Source organism: Ambystoma mexicanum, chromosome 5p (assembly GCF_040938575.1).
Source record: "Ambystoma mexicanum isolate Mex_15411 chromosome 5p, UKY_AmexF1_1, whole genome shotgun sequence".
NCBI classification, from domain to species: domain Eukaryota; kingdom Metazoa; phylum Chordata; class Amphibia; order Caudata; family Ambystomatidae; genus Ambystoma; species Ambystoma mexicanum.
In genome coordinates this window covers 990694827-990708385 of record NC_090930.1, presented here as the reverse complement: position 1 = coordinate 990708385, position 13559 = coordinate 990694827, and the positions used below count along the sequence as shown (strand labels likewise).

At 46.5% G+C, this 13559-nt stretch overlaps 1 protein-coding gene across 1 annotated transcript in view; it reads left to right on the top strand.

Moving 5' to 3' along the window:
• F13A1 (coagulation factor XIII A chain) overlaps positions 1-11626 on the top strand; it is a 767832-nt gene extending 756206 nt beyond the window's left edge. Inside the window, exon 15 of the mRNA XM_069613463.1 lies at positions 10074-11626. Coding sequence (XP_069469564.1) covers positions 10074-10227 — 154 coding nt within the window. The 3' untranslated portion in view covers positions 10228-11626. The remainder of the gene's footprint in view (positions 1-10073) is intronic.
• Positions 11627-13559: the final 1933 nt, after the last annotated feature.

Sequence of the window (13559 nt, the reverse complement as noted above, 5' to 3'; positions counted from 1 at the left end):
AATGCATGTCTTTACCGCACTGCAAAAGCAGAGTGGCTTGTTACCGCAAGGTGTGTCACTAGTCTATGTCTGGGTTGGGAGGGGGAGGAAAGAGGAGTGTGGGTTGGGTGGCACCCAGGAGTGGGGTGTGCTGCAGTGTTTGCAAGTTGCAGGCAACAAGGGAAAACAGGGGCAGGAGGTGAGTTGGCGGCTGTCACGTTGTAACATGGCAAGCCCCGCGCCTTCCTGCATCGTTATGTGGGTGGCCCATGTTCGTGCCTAAAGTTTGAGGGAAGTGACGTTGGGCTAGGGAGGGGGCGGGATGAGTGAGGGGAAGAGAGTTCAGTTTTAGTTATGCGTTGCATTTGAATAAAGAAGGATCACCCTTACCTGTGGTGTCCCTTTCACAGTCATTTGAGTCTGTGTGTGCCGTGTGCTCCGAGTCCTGCAAGGTACTGAGCGTTGTCCACTCAGGCCGACATGGGTGATGAGGCTTGAGCACAAATGCACACCCCAGTGCACACCGTGCTATCTAGAAGTTGCACAGGCCAGGAGGCATCACGCACGTAGTCGTGGGGGAATGGGTGTATTTCTGCCAAGACACCATCTTGGAGGGTGCTGTCGGGCATGTGACATGTGCGTCTGCGCGCCTCCGCATACAGGCGGTGCAGTTCACCCCCGCTGGGCCTCCCCAGGTACAACGGGAGGGGGACGGTTCTCGATGGAAGCCCAGGCACCATTTAGATATGCCCCCACGCACTCGCAGCACATCCCACACCTCTCCAGCACTCCCAGACATGGGGAGAGGAGAGGCACAGTACCAGAGGCACCATTAGCATTCTGCAAGATTCCAAGCCCGGTCGGGCACTGTTAACAATGTACAAGATTCCAAGCCCTCCCCCCTCTCTACAAGAGGAACGGCAAGGCCTATGAAGGAACGAAGCATGCTAAGGGCATAAAACAGCCCAATTGAGTACTAGAGGTGAGGGGGAGCACACAAGGCGATAGCGCAGTAGTCCTGGGAAAGGCCTCAAGGGCAGATCTACCCCACCCGCACAAAACAACACATCAAACTACGAACATCGCAAGGCTCCTAACCAACATCCACCAGGCCACCGGTGCTCCCCAGAACAGCCATGCAGTACGTCATGTCAGGTGGAGGGCCGTCTGGATATGTCCCCCCAAGTACTTTCCGCATACGCAACGTCAGCAACCTGTGTCCCAGATGGACGACCTGGCTACGAGATTTCAAATTCTATGTCGGAGCTATATGGCTCAATGATGACACACAGCTCAAAAACACACTGTTGATCACATTGCAGGTGAACTAATCAACCTCGACACTACATCCTATCATGACCTACACAACACATTATCTGAATACTTCATGCCCCATACCATCGTCGACTATGAAAGACACGTTTTTCATACCATATGCCAGGATAAGTGAGAATCCCTGGACAATTGTGTGATGATAATGAGAATCAAACTAAAACACTGTGAATTCCATTGATATTCAAACGAGGATGCCCTACAGTCCCAGGTCATAGCTGGGTGTGACTCCCAGTCGTTCTGAAAGAAACTCGTGCAGAAACAGTGGTCGCTGGAAGAAATTCTATCCCTAGCAGGCACGGAGGCAGCAGTCGAATCCCAAATGGACAGCCTTGGCAAAGTCTTGCTACATTCAAAGACTCCTGAACCAGACGCCATCAACAAACTCTTCACTGCACCGAATCAACTGCCCAGATGCACGAAAGCCACATGCCACAGATTTGGGTACGAATACCCTCACACAGGTGACTGCCCTACCCTCGGGCAGAAGTGCGCCACATGTGGTGGTGACAACCACCTCAGGGCTGTGTGCAAAATCACACCCTCTCACCCAATCAGCCAGAGATGTCTCAGGGAACGTAGGAAAACAGCACTGCCACAGCCCCACGAGGCCGGACCGGAAACTGACCCAAGATGGCAGCAACGCAACGAGCGTGACCACAGAAAATCATTCACATGAGAGGAATATAGGCTGTCCGAAGGTCCCAGGCACGGGGGCCACAGACGCTACGTCCTCTACATTGAGATGAGGACGCCGTCCAGCAGTGAGTTGCCCTCATGGAGTGATGAACATCGGAAAAAGAGATAGGTATGGGCTTTAAATAGCAGCACAGCAACCGAGCACAGTCTGGTCCTGACATTACAAGTTAACAACACGCTGTTGGAATTCCTAATAGACACTGGAGCTACAGTTAACATCATCAATGAAGAGGCATTCAACACCCTCACGAAGGCACTGAAGCTCAAGAAGTCCACTGTCGCTATCTACTCATACGGATCCACCACGCCACTGCCACACAAAAGTGTCATCTCCGCCATATGCACGCATAAGGTCCATGCAGCAAAGATCCAACTGCATTTTCCCAAGACGGAAGTGAACAGCGGCTATAAACTTAATCTTAAGTACACATCCTATGCCAACTGATGGCTCCTAAGTACTTTTCAAGACATGAAGACATTGAAGCAGTTTTTCTGAATCTATTTAAAGGGCTGGGAAAGCTGAAAAATCGGAAAGTCCAGCTCCACATCAACCCAGAGGTGAAACCTGTCGCTCAGCACTACAGGGGCATGCCCATTAATATCCAAAGGCAGGAGGAGGAGGAGATTAACAAACTCTTGAAGCAACACATCATAGAGCCTGTGACAGGGCCCACCCCATGGGTATCACCCATAGTACCCATCCCGAATAAATCCCCGGAAGGTTCCATCAGACTATGCGTAGACATGAGGAGGTCAAACGAAGCAATAGAGAGAGAACAGCAACAGGCACCCCGGATAACAGACATGATACACCTATTGCATGGTGCCAAGTTCTTTTCAAAGTTGGACCTCACAAAAGACTACCACCAGATTGAGATTGCACCAGAGTCACGATATATTACCAGCTTTTCACTCACATGGGCTTATTCCAATAGAAACAGTTCCGCTTCGGCATCTCGTCTGCGGCAGAGATCTTTCAGGAGGAGATCCACAAGGTCATCCGCCACGTCCCAAACTGCCTGAACTACTCAGACGATGTGCTTGTCTTCAGCAAATCGAAAGAGGAACATGACCCGGCCCTACATAAAGTCTGCTCAGCACTTGAGACGACGGGACTGACACTCAACCGAGCAAAATGTGAATTCAGAAAAGGCTTGTTCAGATTTTTCGGCCACATATTCTCAGAGAAAGGCATGAGGCCGGACATCGAAAAGGTAGCAGCATTGAACACCGCCCAGCCACCCCAAAATGTGTCCAAGTTGTGTTCATTTCTGGGAGTTGTGAGGTACTGCTCGAGATACTTACAAGATTACACCACAGTTAGAAACCCCCTCCGCCTACTCACAAGGAAGGACCAGCTCTTCGAGTGGTCGACAGACTGCCAACACGCCTTTGAAACCATTCACAACAACATTCCAAGGCAGTGGACACGGCCTACTTCAAAGTGGGCAGGAAGACCAAAGTCATCGTCGACGTCAGTCCCATCGGCCTCAGCGCCATCCTGACACAGCGGGACCCTTCGGACCCGAACGACAAGTTCATACTAGCCTATGCGAGCAGGAGCCTTATGACCACTGAACAGACATACTCCCAGGCAGACAAAGAGAGCCAGGCAGTGGTGTGGGCCTGCAAGTACTGTCACCTCTTCCTGTATGGGAAAGCATTCACAGTCATCACTGACCATCAGACCCGCCTGATGATAATCAGTGACCTCGAAGGCCAGAATGCCCCCCATAATAGCCAGGTGGGGACTGTGGCTACAGGACTATAAGTTTGACATTGTGCATCGCCTGTGGGAATGAAAGTAAGCCTGCAGATTCCCTATCCAGGTACCCTATGGGTCTCCCACGAGTGGGCCCTTCCATAGCCAATGCTTACATTAACTATGTCCTCCACCACCTGCACCTCTGCCTGTGGATTGTGCCACCCTTCGAAATCAGAAAATGACCAGGCCCTCGCAATAGTGACCCACCCCATCAAAGCGGGTAAAATGGCGCACATCAAGTACCAGGAGTGAGTCCGTGAGAGACGACATAAGATCCCTGGAGTTGGTGAATGACAAACTGTCGGTGGTGGATGATTAAATCACCATGAAAGGCTGCAAGGTCATCATTCTATCGTCTTTTGAGACTGGACAGTCACCATGCGCACGAAGGCCACCGGGGGTGGTGTCCACAAAACCCTCCAACATCAAAAGGCCTGGTTCCCCAAACTGGATGCCCTAGTAGAAGAGGTCATCAGCAAGTGTAAAATCTGTGCTCTGGTCACTCAACTGCCGCACGCCAACCAACTGCAAATGTCCCGACTCCCAGAAGGCATCTGGGAGGTCCTGGATTTCATCAGACCACTACACAAAGGCACATAAGTGGTGGTGCTAATCAACGAACACTTGCGTTTCCCAGACGCACAACTGATCGAATCCAAAGCGGCAACATTTGTCATCACAGCACTAGACTGCATGCTTTCAACCTAAGTCTGACAACACATCAAGTCTGACAACGGCCCACCGTTCATGAGCCACGACTTCACTTTGCACGCTACATGGGGTTCCAACACTGAAAAATAACCCTGCGCTGGCCCTAGGCCAATGCCATCGTGGAACGGTTCATGGCTAACATTAAGAGAACCCTGAAGACAGCTAACCTAGTCAACAAACCGTTTGAGCAGGTGCTGTACCAACTCCTACGTGTATATCGCCACACGCCACACAGCACCACAGAAGTCAGCCCATCTGACCTCATGCTTCGGTGAGACTGCCTTGAGAATGAGACTGCCTGAAGCCCTCGTTCCACCACAGGCCGTGCCTCTAGAACAGCAGGTCAGGGTTCGAGACCAGGAACAGAAAGAAAGAATGAAGGAGAGAGCTGACTTACGACGAGGGGTGAAAGAGTGTGAAATATGCCACCCGAAAACAAGAAAGGAGGACACGAAATTCATGCCTGAATGACTGGTAGTAACCAGCTAAAAGGGCACCATGATAACTGCCGGTAGAGAACACCAACACTCCATAACAAGGAACTCCTCCAAGTTCAAGAGACTTGAGGGCTTCATGCCCCAGAGGTGGGAACAATCGTACGACAGCACAGATGGCCTGCTCTCAGATGGGGAGCAGTCGGAAGGAGAAGAGAGTATTGGAGGCAAGCTGCCACCCACACAGGAACTCCGTCTCCCCATGAGGCCTCATTGATGCCGCATGAAACCTCAAAGATAGATTGAAGAGAGGTGGTGAAAGTGCAAGTGACACAGCACATTAAAAAGAGGGGCAATATCACGTCGTAATGTGGCAAGCCCCACACCCTCCTGCATCGTTACGTGGGTGGCCCATGTTCGGGCCTAAAGTTTGAGAGAAGTGACGTTGGGCTAGAGAGGTTTGCGGGATGAGGGAGGAGAAGAGAGTTCAGTTTCAGTCATGCGTTGCGTGTGAATAAAGAAGGTTCATCCTTATCCGCGGTGTCCGTGACGCAGTTATTTCAGTCTGCGTGTGCCGTGTGCCCCTAGTCCTGCAAGTGCAAGGTAATGAGCGTGGTCCGTTCAAGCCAACAGTGGGTTTAGAGGGAGAAGGGAGTAAAGTGGGAACCCTCCCTTCGTTGTCGCAATGGGGGGTGGGGTAGGGAAAGAAGGCAAGGGGGGCCTGCGTTGTAAGAGCTAAAGCGCGGGGGGGAGACAGGCACAGGTGATAAATGTGAGACACGAGGGGGGTACAAAAGGGAGCGTGGTTAAGACCCAATCAGGAAACAAGCAACTGAGGAAGACATGTGCCCTCATTACAACCCAGGCGTTAAGGGGTTAACGGCGCCGTAAAAGGTGGCAGCGCCGTTAAACCCTTAACGCCTGATTACGAGGTCCCTTTGCGGGTTGGAGACTTTAATACCTGCTTTTTGCAGGCGTTAAAAATCAACCCGCAAAGGGACCTTGGTGCTAAGTACGGTGCCGCAATTTGCAGCACCGTAATTACCGCCTTCCCCATTCCCATTGAGCCCTATGAGGCAAAAATGGGAATGGGGAAGGGCCATGGCGGCATGGGGAATTACCGCCCCGCCAACCTCGGAATGGGGCAGTAATTCCCCATTCCGCCATGGCGGAGCCGGTAAGTTACCGGCATGGACCATGGTGCTATTAGCACCATGGTCCAACGTCAGGGTCGTAATGAGGGCCATGGAACTATTTTTTCTATATTAGGAAATTAAACACTTACTGGTGGAGATCAACCCCCACTCGAAATTGGTGGAAATAATGAGTAGTTGGATTTGAAATAGTAGTCCCTGAATCCTCGTGTTTTCTTTTGGTTGATATATTAACCATTCAGGGTTTATTTGTTGCTCTCTTGTTAGAGCACGTTTTGATCGTGATAGCAACCGAACTGAACGGGAACAGTGATTTTTAGCTTTTCCTATAGATACAGGGTGTCGAAAAGTGATTTCTGTAAACTCCAAAACACACATGCGCATGCTCGAGAGTATGAAAATCACAGATGTTGAGGCAGCCGGTGGGGGCTGCTAGAAAATATTTAATTTGTAGGTATGAGGCTATTGACACGCGCAGGTCCATGAGGAATCTGCAGCCTAATGACACTGAAAAGCAGGCCCAACTTTTTGCAAGTTTGGAAACCTGGAGAAATGTCATGGAGGTCTGGGAGGGAGGCCGGGTGGCTGGCTCGAGAGAGGACAGGAAAGATTGCACATTAAGGCAGGCGGCTTTGCAGTGAAAGCAGGAAGTGTCTGCTAAAGGTACAGCGTGCAACTAAGGCAGCCAGCAGAACCGAAAGAGGGCCTACAATCATGGTCAGCGAGGGGCATAAACAGGGTAGGACTGGCCTATAGGGCAAAAGGGCAATACCCGGCCCAAAAAAACAAAATGCTGTTGTGGTACAGTTTTTTTGTTGTTAAAGTGGGCCACCTTTGTTGGCCAATGTGGCCCAGTTTGATGCATTACTTCACCATGCTGCGGCTAGTAGTTTTGACCAGTGTTACTGAATAAAAATCCTTTGAAATGCACAATTTGCAACACATTTGATCAACCCCTTGGGTACTACTCAAACAGTGTTATAGAAGGAATGAATTGCCATTTGCCACTGTTGGCCACTTTTTCATTGGTGCCCGAGACCATTTTGCTCCCCCTCTGACCCTGCCGAAGCACAGGCCCAACATTCTAGAATGGGACAATTTGATGTGAAGCGTGTTGTTTTGACCTGTGCAACTGAATATTCTTCTGTACGGACGTTTGCAATACATGTTACCATTTCGGTACTACACAAACAGTTAGTCACAAAAGGAATGAATTGCCATTTGTGACTGTGGGTCATTAGTTAATTGGTGCCTGAGACTTTTCTATGCCCGAGCTCAACCCTGCAAGAGGATAATTAATTATGTGGGCCTGGCAGAGAGGCTTGAAGTCGAAACGCCACGTGGTCAAGAGCCAATGCAAATGTCTAATTGCCAGCATTGCATGTATTCCCCTGGGAAATTTAAAATGCATTCTGAACACATTGCAATCTCTGTGGCAAAGATTCAGCACTTACCAGATAGGGTCATGGGCTAGTACAAGATTACACTTTTCTAAATGGGGGATGTCGACAGTGTGTTTAAAATCTCGGGGACAACCCCCAGAATTCAGGAAGCAATTTATATCAAAAGCAAGGTTTTGTTTAATGTAGGGAGTATTTTTTGCCATACATTGGGCATGGTCAGGATTGTTTGATGACACAGTAGGTGTAGCGCTAGATATGAGGGTATCATAATCAGTTTTTTAGAAGGTTCCACGTGTTTTTACTGAATAATATTTTACCGACAATTTTTTACTGCACTTTTTTTACCATTTGGGGAGACGGCCCGCAACCCCTCTTCTACCTTCCCGTCCCACCCCGCAACCAAAAATGTCTCACTTAAACCCACCATCTCCTTTTTCTGGCCAGAAAAATGTCAAAATAAGTGTGGTAAAAATGTCCAGTAAAAATGGTCAGTTAAAAATTGTGTACCATTGTGAAATTGGTATAAAGGACACTCTATAATTGAATATATTATTATTATTATTATTATTATTATTATTATTATTATTATTATTATTATTATTATTATTATTAATAATTAATAACGTGGAGATTTCTCTTTTCCTTTTTTATATCTCTTCAACTTTGTAAAAATTGTTCTATACAATTAAATCAAATAAAAAAATAAATAAATAAATAATAATAATAATAATAATAATAATACACCCTAACTCAGAAATAATAGAAAAGGAAAACAATAACAATTCCCACGATCTTGGCCTGCATAATAGACAACTTCAAAATTCATCAAACATCCTGATACACGAAGACAGCAAGTTCTTTTTCTTTTCCTAAAAAGCCCCCCAGCCTTGTCTAACCGGCTCGTCTCGCCCATGATGGCAGAAGCATCATCTGCCTCTATTCCTAAGGATACCTCGCTGTGATCCCACACTGGCAATCTGGTCCCAACACGCCTGAGCATCCTACCAAAACCTGCATACCTGTGTGTCAAACTGACCGCAATGCCTCTGCGTTCAAAGCCGGTGAGGGCACACCCAGGTGCCATGCTGGCCCTGACAACCCCTTACAGTGCAGGCCCTGCTTTGATACCAATCATTGCTTTAAACACGTTTAAGGAAGGGCATACATACCTCCCTCAAAACGTGTGCAGGTCACACAACAGCTGAGTGGCATCACCTAAGCTTCAGAAGTGGAGCATGTAAACTTCCTTCCTAACATATAAACATCATCTGGGTGTGCTGGGTGGAGGGTCAAAGCAGACTTGATGTCACCCTGTGCCAGTTGCACCCCTCTACCAGACATCTGCACTAGGTCAATTGCAATTTCGATGCTCATGGGGTGATAGCATCAGAACTGCAAGAGATGAGAAACAAAACCAGTCCACCAACTTTCCTTCCATCCTTTTGATTTCCATATTGGTTGCCAACATGTAAGTATGCCATTTTCCAACATGACATGTTACACCCATCCCATCACCCCAGGGTGCTTGTATGTTATTATAAACCCATCCTTAAGCCCTTCAATCAACTCCAGGTTCTTGGTCATTTTCCCTAACTTAATTGGTGTACGAGTCCTTCATGATTCTTTTTACAACCCCAGTTTATCTGCTGCTCCCTCTTGACCTGGACCTGTCTCCTACAGTAACTGCATCGCCCCCAAGCTTGATGTGGGTCCTTCAAACCAGGTTAAGTTACGTAAATAATCCGAGACAGCGCTCACAGAACTGTTCAAAGAAACTCTGTCAAATAGGACTGCTCCGGCTGTCCTTCCCTCAATCCCTCCTTAACGGTACGACGTTGTTACATCGCCAGGCTTATTTTCGCAGAGTTTTTTGCCAAAAACATTCTGTTGAAAAAACTCATCTAAAAATATATATTAAGGGGACATAAAGGATAGAGGGGTGTGGGGAATAGGGACTAGATAATAGGGAAGGGGATATTGGGGGGACTGCCAATTAAAAAACAAAACTTTAATGCGTTTTTCGACTGAAAATATGCAGCAAAAAACTCTGCAGAAAAAACCTGGTGATCTAAGAACATAGAACCGCTTCAACAAAACATTTCCTGCATCTGGTGTCAAATGCTCTGCTGGGATACACTGCTTGTGCCTGCCTGTGCCTGGTCGTGCTATTTCCATCTGAGCTGCCAAGACCTTGTGGCAATCCCGTCCCCATGCACCTTCGCCACTGTTCTCCCAACTCTGTCACTAGTTTCTGTCAACCTGGTAATCTGTTAATGTCACCCCATGACAAGAAAGTGTGGGTGGGACTCACTTTTAGTTGGAAATAGAAAAGAAATATAGGGGAGAGGGGGAGCAAGGTTTTCTTTTGACAGAAATATGTAGGAAACGAACATAAGATGGGGCTCCCTATGCAAGAACATCTCTGAAAACAAGTGAATGTGCTTCTTGCGAAATTCTCCGGAAGTGAAAAATGCGTGGGGAATGACCATTTTTCCAATGTGAGCCTGTTCTTAAAGAGTGAATGTAAATTGCAAGCCATCATCACCAAAGGGCTATTCCATTTTTAAGTAAATCTAATGTTTTTATTTATTTGCAGTGAAGTCGCAGCGAACTCCACTCTAACATGGCAGGGGAAATGCACGCCGCAGAGATCTGGATACCGGAAGCTCATGGCAAGCCTGGATTGTGATTCGCTACGACATGTCTATGGCGAGGTGGATTTGGAGATCCAGGATCGACAAGTTTCATGAAGCTCTTTCAGTTTAATACCATTATAGTCTCATCTTTCAAATAGTGATATTCTAAAGATCCAACAAGTTACTTCTACTAACCTGCCTAGGGTGAACCTTAAAGTTTTCCTTGTCTTTCACTGCGTTGTGCTCATCTTCTATTTTAACATTTAGGTAGCTCTAGAGACTTGTAGAGGTATGTTCTAAAGTATGGAATTTTTTGCCCTTAGGATATATATATATGTATATAATAAACACATGTAACCAGAAAGCATTTAAACATTCATAGCCTTCTTAAACTCATACTTCACCGTTTCCACCCACCTTCTACGTCTGGTGACCATGCTAGACCCTGTCATCCAATGTCAGTCATAGTTCTATCTTTTCCCACCCTCTGCCACCAGCTGATCACTGTGCATCTTCCTATAGAACGTCCCGATCAATCCATTCAAATAATAACCAAAACAATGGCCGTAGTTTACTCTTTGCAAAAGGGCGTTAATTAAAGTTTTGTAATTAAAAAGTGTATAAAAAGGGATACTGTTGAAACTTGTGATGAAATCCCAGCTCTGAGTACTCCCTGGACTTCCATTCGATGATGTGGAGTAAAGCGTCTTGTTTTCCTTTGTTGGCCATCTTTGCAAATTGAGGACCACTCTTCTTTTCTATTGATCTCCAGGTCCATTTCCGTGTTTTCTGATTCTTTTCCATCAAGATTGCTGTTGATATTGCATTGAAATCCAATTCATCCTGCATGGAATCCCACTGGCCTCCAGCATTCTTAGAGATGGATGGTGTTGGTGGATAGGCCCTGATTCACCATTAACGCTACTGAGATTTCGAGGAAGCCCAGGAGGGGGTGGGGTTATATTTGCATGTGCAGTATGTGTGAGTTATGAAAATGACATCATGACACTAGTCTGGATAAAATGTTTGTGTGTAATACTCTGCAAGGATTGTGTAAAACATTCATGCTTTAGGTTTCACAATGGCTGTCTTTTAGTGTTACTAGCCATGGCATATGTATTCCCTCAAAACTAAACGTTTTCAACATGTGAAGGATCACTTCTGCCCAAAAAGATATGAGCAAATGGTAAAATATGCACATTAAATCGATAGGCTTCAGGTACTGATTTATAAACCACAGATTGACATCTGGTCAGCTTCAGTTAATGAGATGGCGCACTGCATAATGAGATATAGCTGAACTGCTCAGAGACTTCCATCCGAAAAAAGAATCCTGGTTTAAGTCGGATGGCTTCCAAACCTCCTTAGTAATTTCATAAAAGTACAACAATAATCTTGCATGCTAAAATAAAGCTTAATCGTCATGTGGAGATTCGTGTATATTCCAATTCAGACATTTATGTTGATGTGTAATCAATGCATACATGTTGCTGAATAAAGTGAATGGCTATTGTGCAGTTTGCATTATGATATCAGTGGCTGGATAGCTGGCGGATCAAACACATATCAGGCATAACTGGTCTAGTTCATCCCTGCATAAACTTTCACCAAATGACTGTAATCACTTTGGAATGTGTATGCACCAGAGTAAACGCAAACCATGCATTGTAACTATAGTAACATGAATGTGTTGCAACCCGTCCTATGCTTTGCTGCTATATCTTTGTGTATGCAGGATTAGAAGCACTGGGAAGAAAAGGAAAGATGATTGCATCCTTGTTCTCGCGGCACTCTTTTGTTTTGGATCGGTGTCCATTGCTTTTTAAGCATTTGACATGTCCCTGTTTCAAGAACAGAAGACAGCAAACATGCACATGCAGTGAGTCTAGCAACCATCTCTCCGTCCAATTGCAATCAATCGATACTTTCAAAATAATCTGCGCCCCTTGAGGTGATTAGAGCAGACAGGCCCCAACACAAGGGCAATCACAAAACCCTCTTAGTGTGATGTGCTCTCCGAAATACTCTGCGGTCTCCACCGAGTGACAAGTGTGGGCATTTTATTGAACAGTTTGATGATGCTTGCAACGACGAATGAAACACAGAAACGGCATTCTTCATTATTTTCTGCGAAGTTGCCATGACTCTGACATGTCACTGTGCTGTGATTAATTTATATCGCACCATAATGGCTTTAATTTCCGGGGCAGATCCTGTCTACTATGCGGGCTGGTTCAGAAAGAAGCTACCTGTAGTAACAGCGACTTATTCGTCACTTACTCTGGGAGAGAGACTAATTGAATCACAGATAAGATGGCAGAAGTAACTGCTAACTCTTGACTTACTCCTATAGAGAAACGATTCCAATCACAAGTTACCCAGAGTAACCCTGACTTACTGCTGGAAAAAGAAAAGTCTCTTAATAGAGTAAGTCCTCTGCTTCTTTCAACTCTTTTTGTAAATCAAGCTCATGACATAGAGGCCTTCTTCAGGATAAGTCGTGTGTACACCCTGCACTTGCAATGTTCACATGGGAAAAAACTGAGTTTGAAAAAAAAAGATACTTTCTCCCTTTTATCATCATACATTACCAAACATGATGACACAGTGGGCCTCATTACAAGTTAGGCGGTATTAGCGCTGCTAATTCCGCAGAACAGAATTAAAGTTACCACACTTTGGGCCTCATTACAACCTTGCTGGTATCCTGGCGGTAGACCCACCGGGATACCGGCAAAGGCTGTTACCGTTTCCAACACTCGGTCCAGCGCTGCAGTGTAAATTCCCATTCATGGAGTCCCACTGGACTCCTTGAAGGGATTTGCGGTTGGCGGTAATGAGGGCTCTTATTGCCGGTAGGGTGCCTGGGTTACCTCCAGCTTTTAGCTGGAGGCAAACCAAGGTGCCCCACAGGCAAAACCCATAGTCGGCGGGCCAGTAAAGTGCTGGTAGCTGCCCGACTCGGAATTAGCCCCAGTATCTTGGCTACATGTGCAGTTTCCCAAAAAAGTATATTCATAGGTACAAAGCAAAACTGAATTCTTTCTGAGAATCAGGACAGGAATTTGCATTCATCGCAATCGCAGCAAACCTTGATGTGATTATCACTATTATCCCAAAGCATGTTGGGTAAACGCACCCGGGTTCAGGGGGTATCATCTAGAATGTACAGAATGCCTCATCCTCTCCTATTGTTGCCATGCGCGGAAACAAAGAGTGCAAAAAGGTGTTGCCTATGAAGTCTTTGCAGTGTCTCTTAAAAGGACATACACACGCCCTGTCCATCCGGTCCTACACAGTGTGCTCTTGGCAACCACCAAATGTTGGAATGGAAACTCACAAAACTATAGAAAAGATTCAATGTCAAACCAATAATGTGATTGGACATCAAACACCGCTGGGCCACTGTTATAAAGACAACCCATGATGGGTGCAGGAGTTAAATA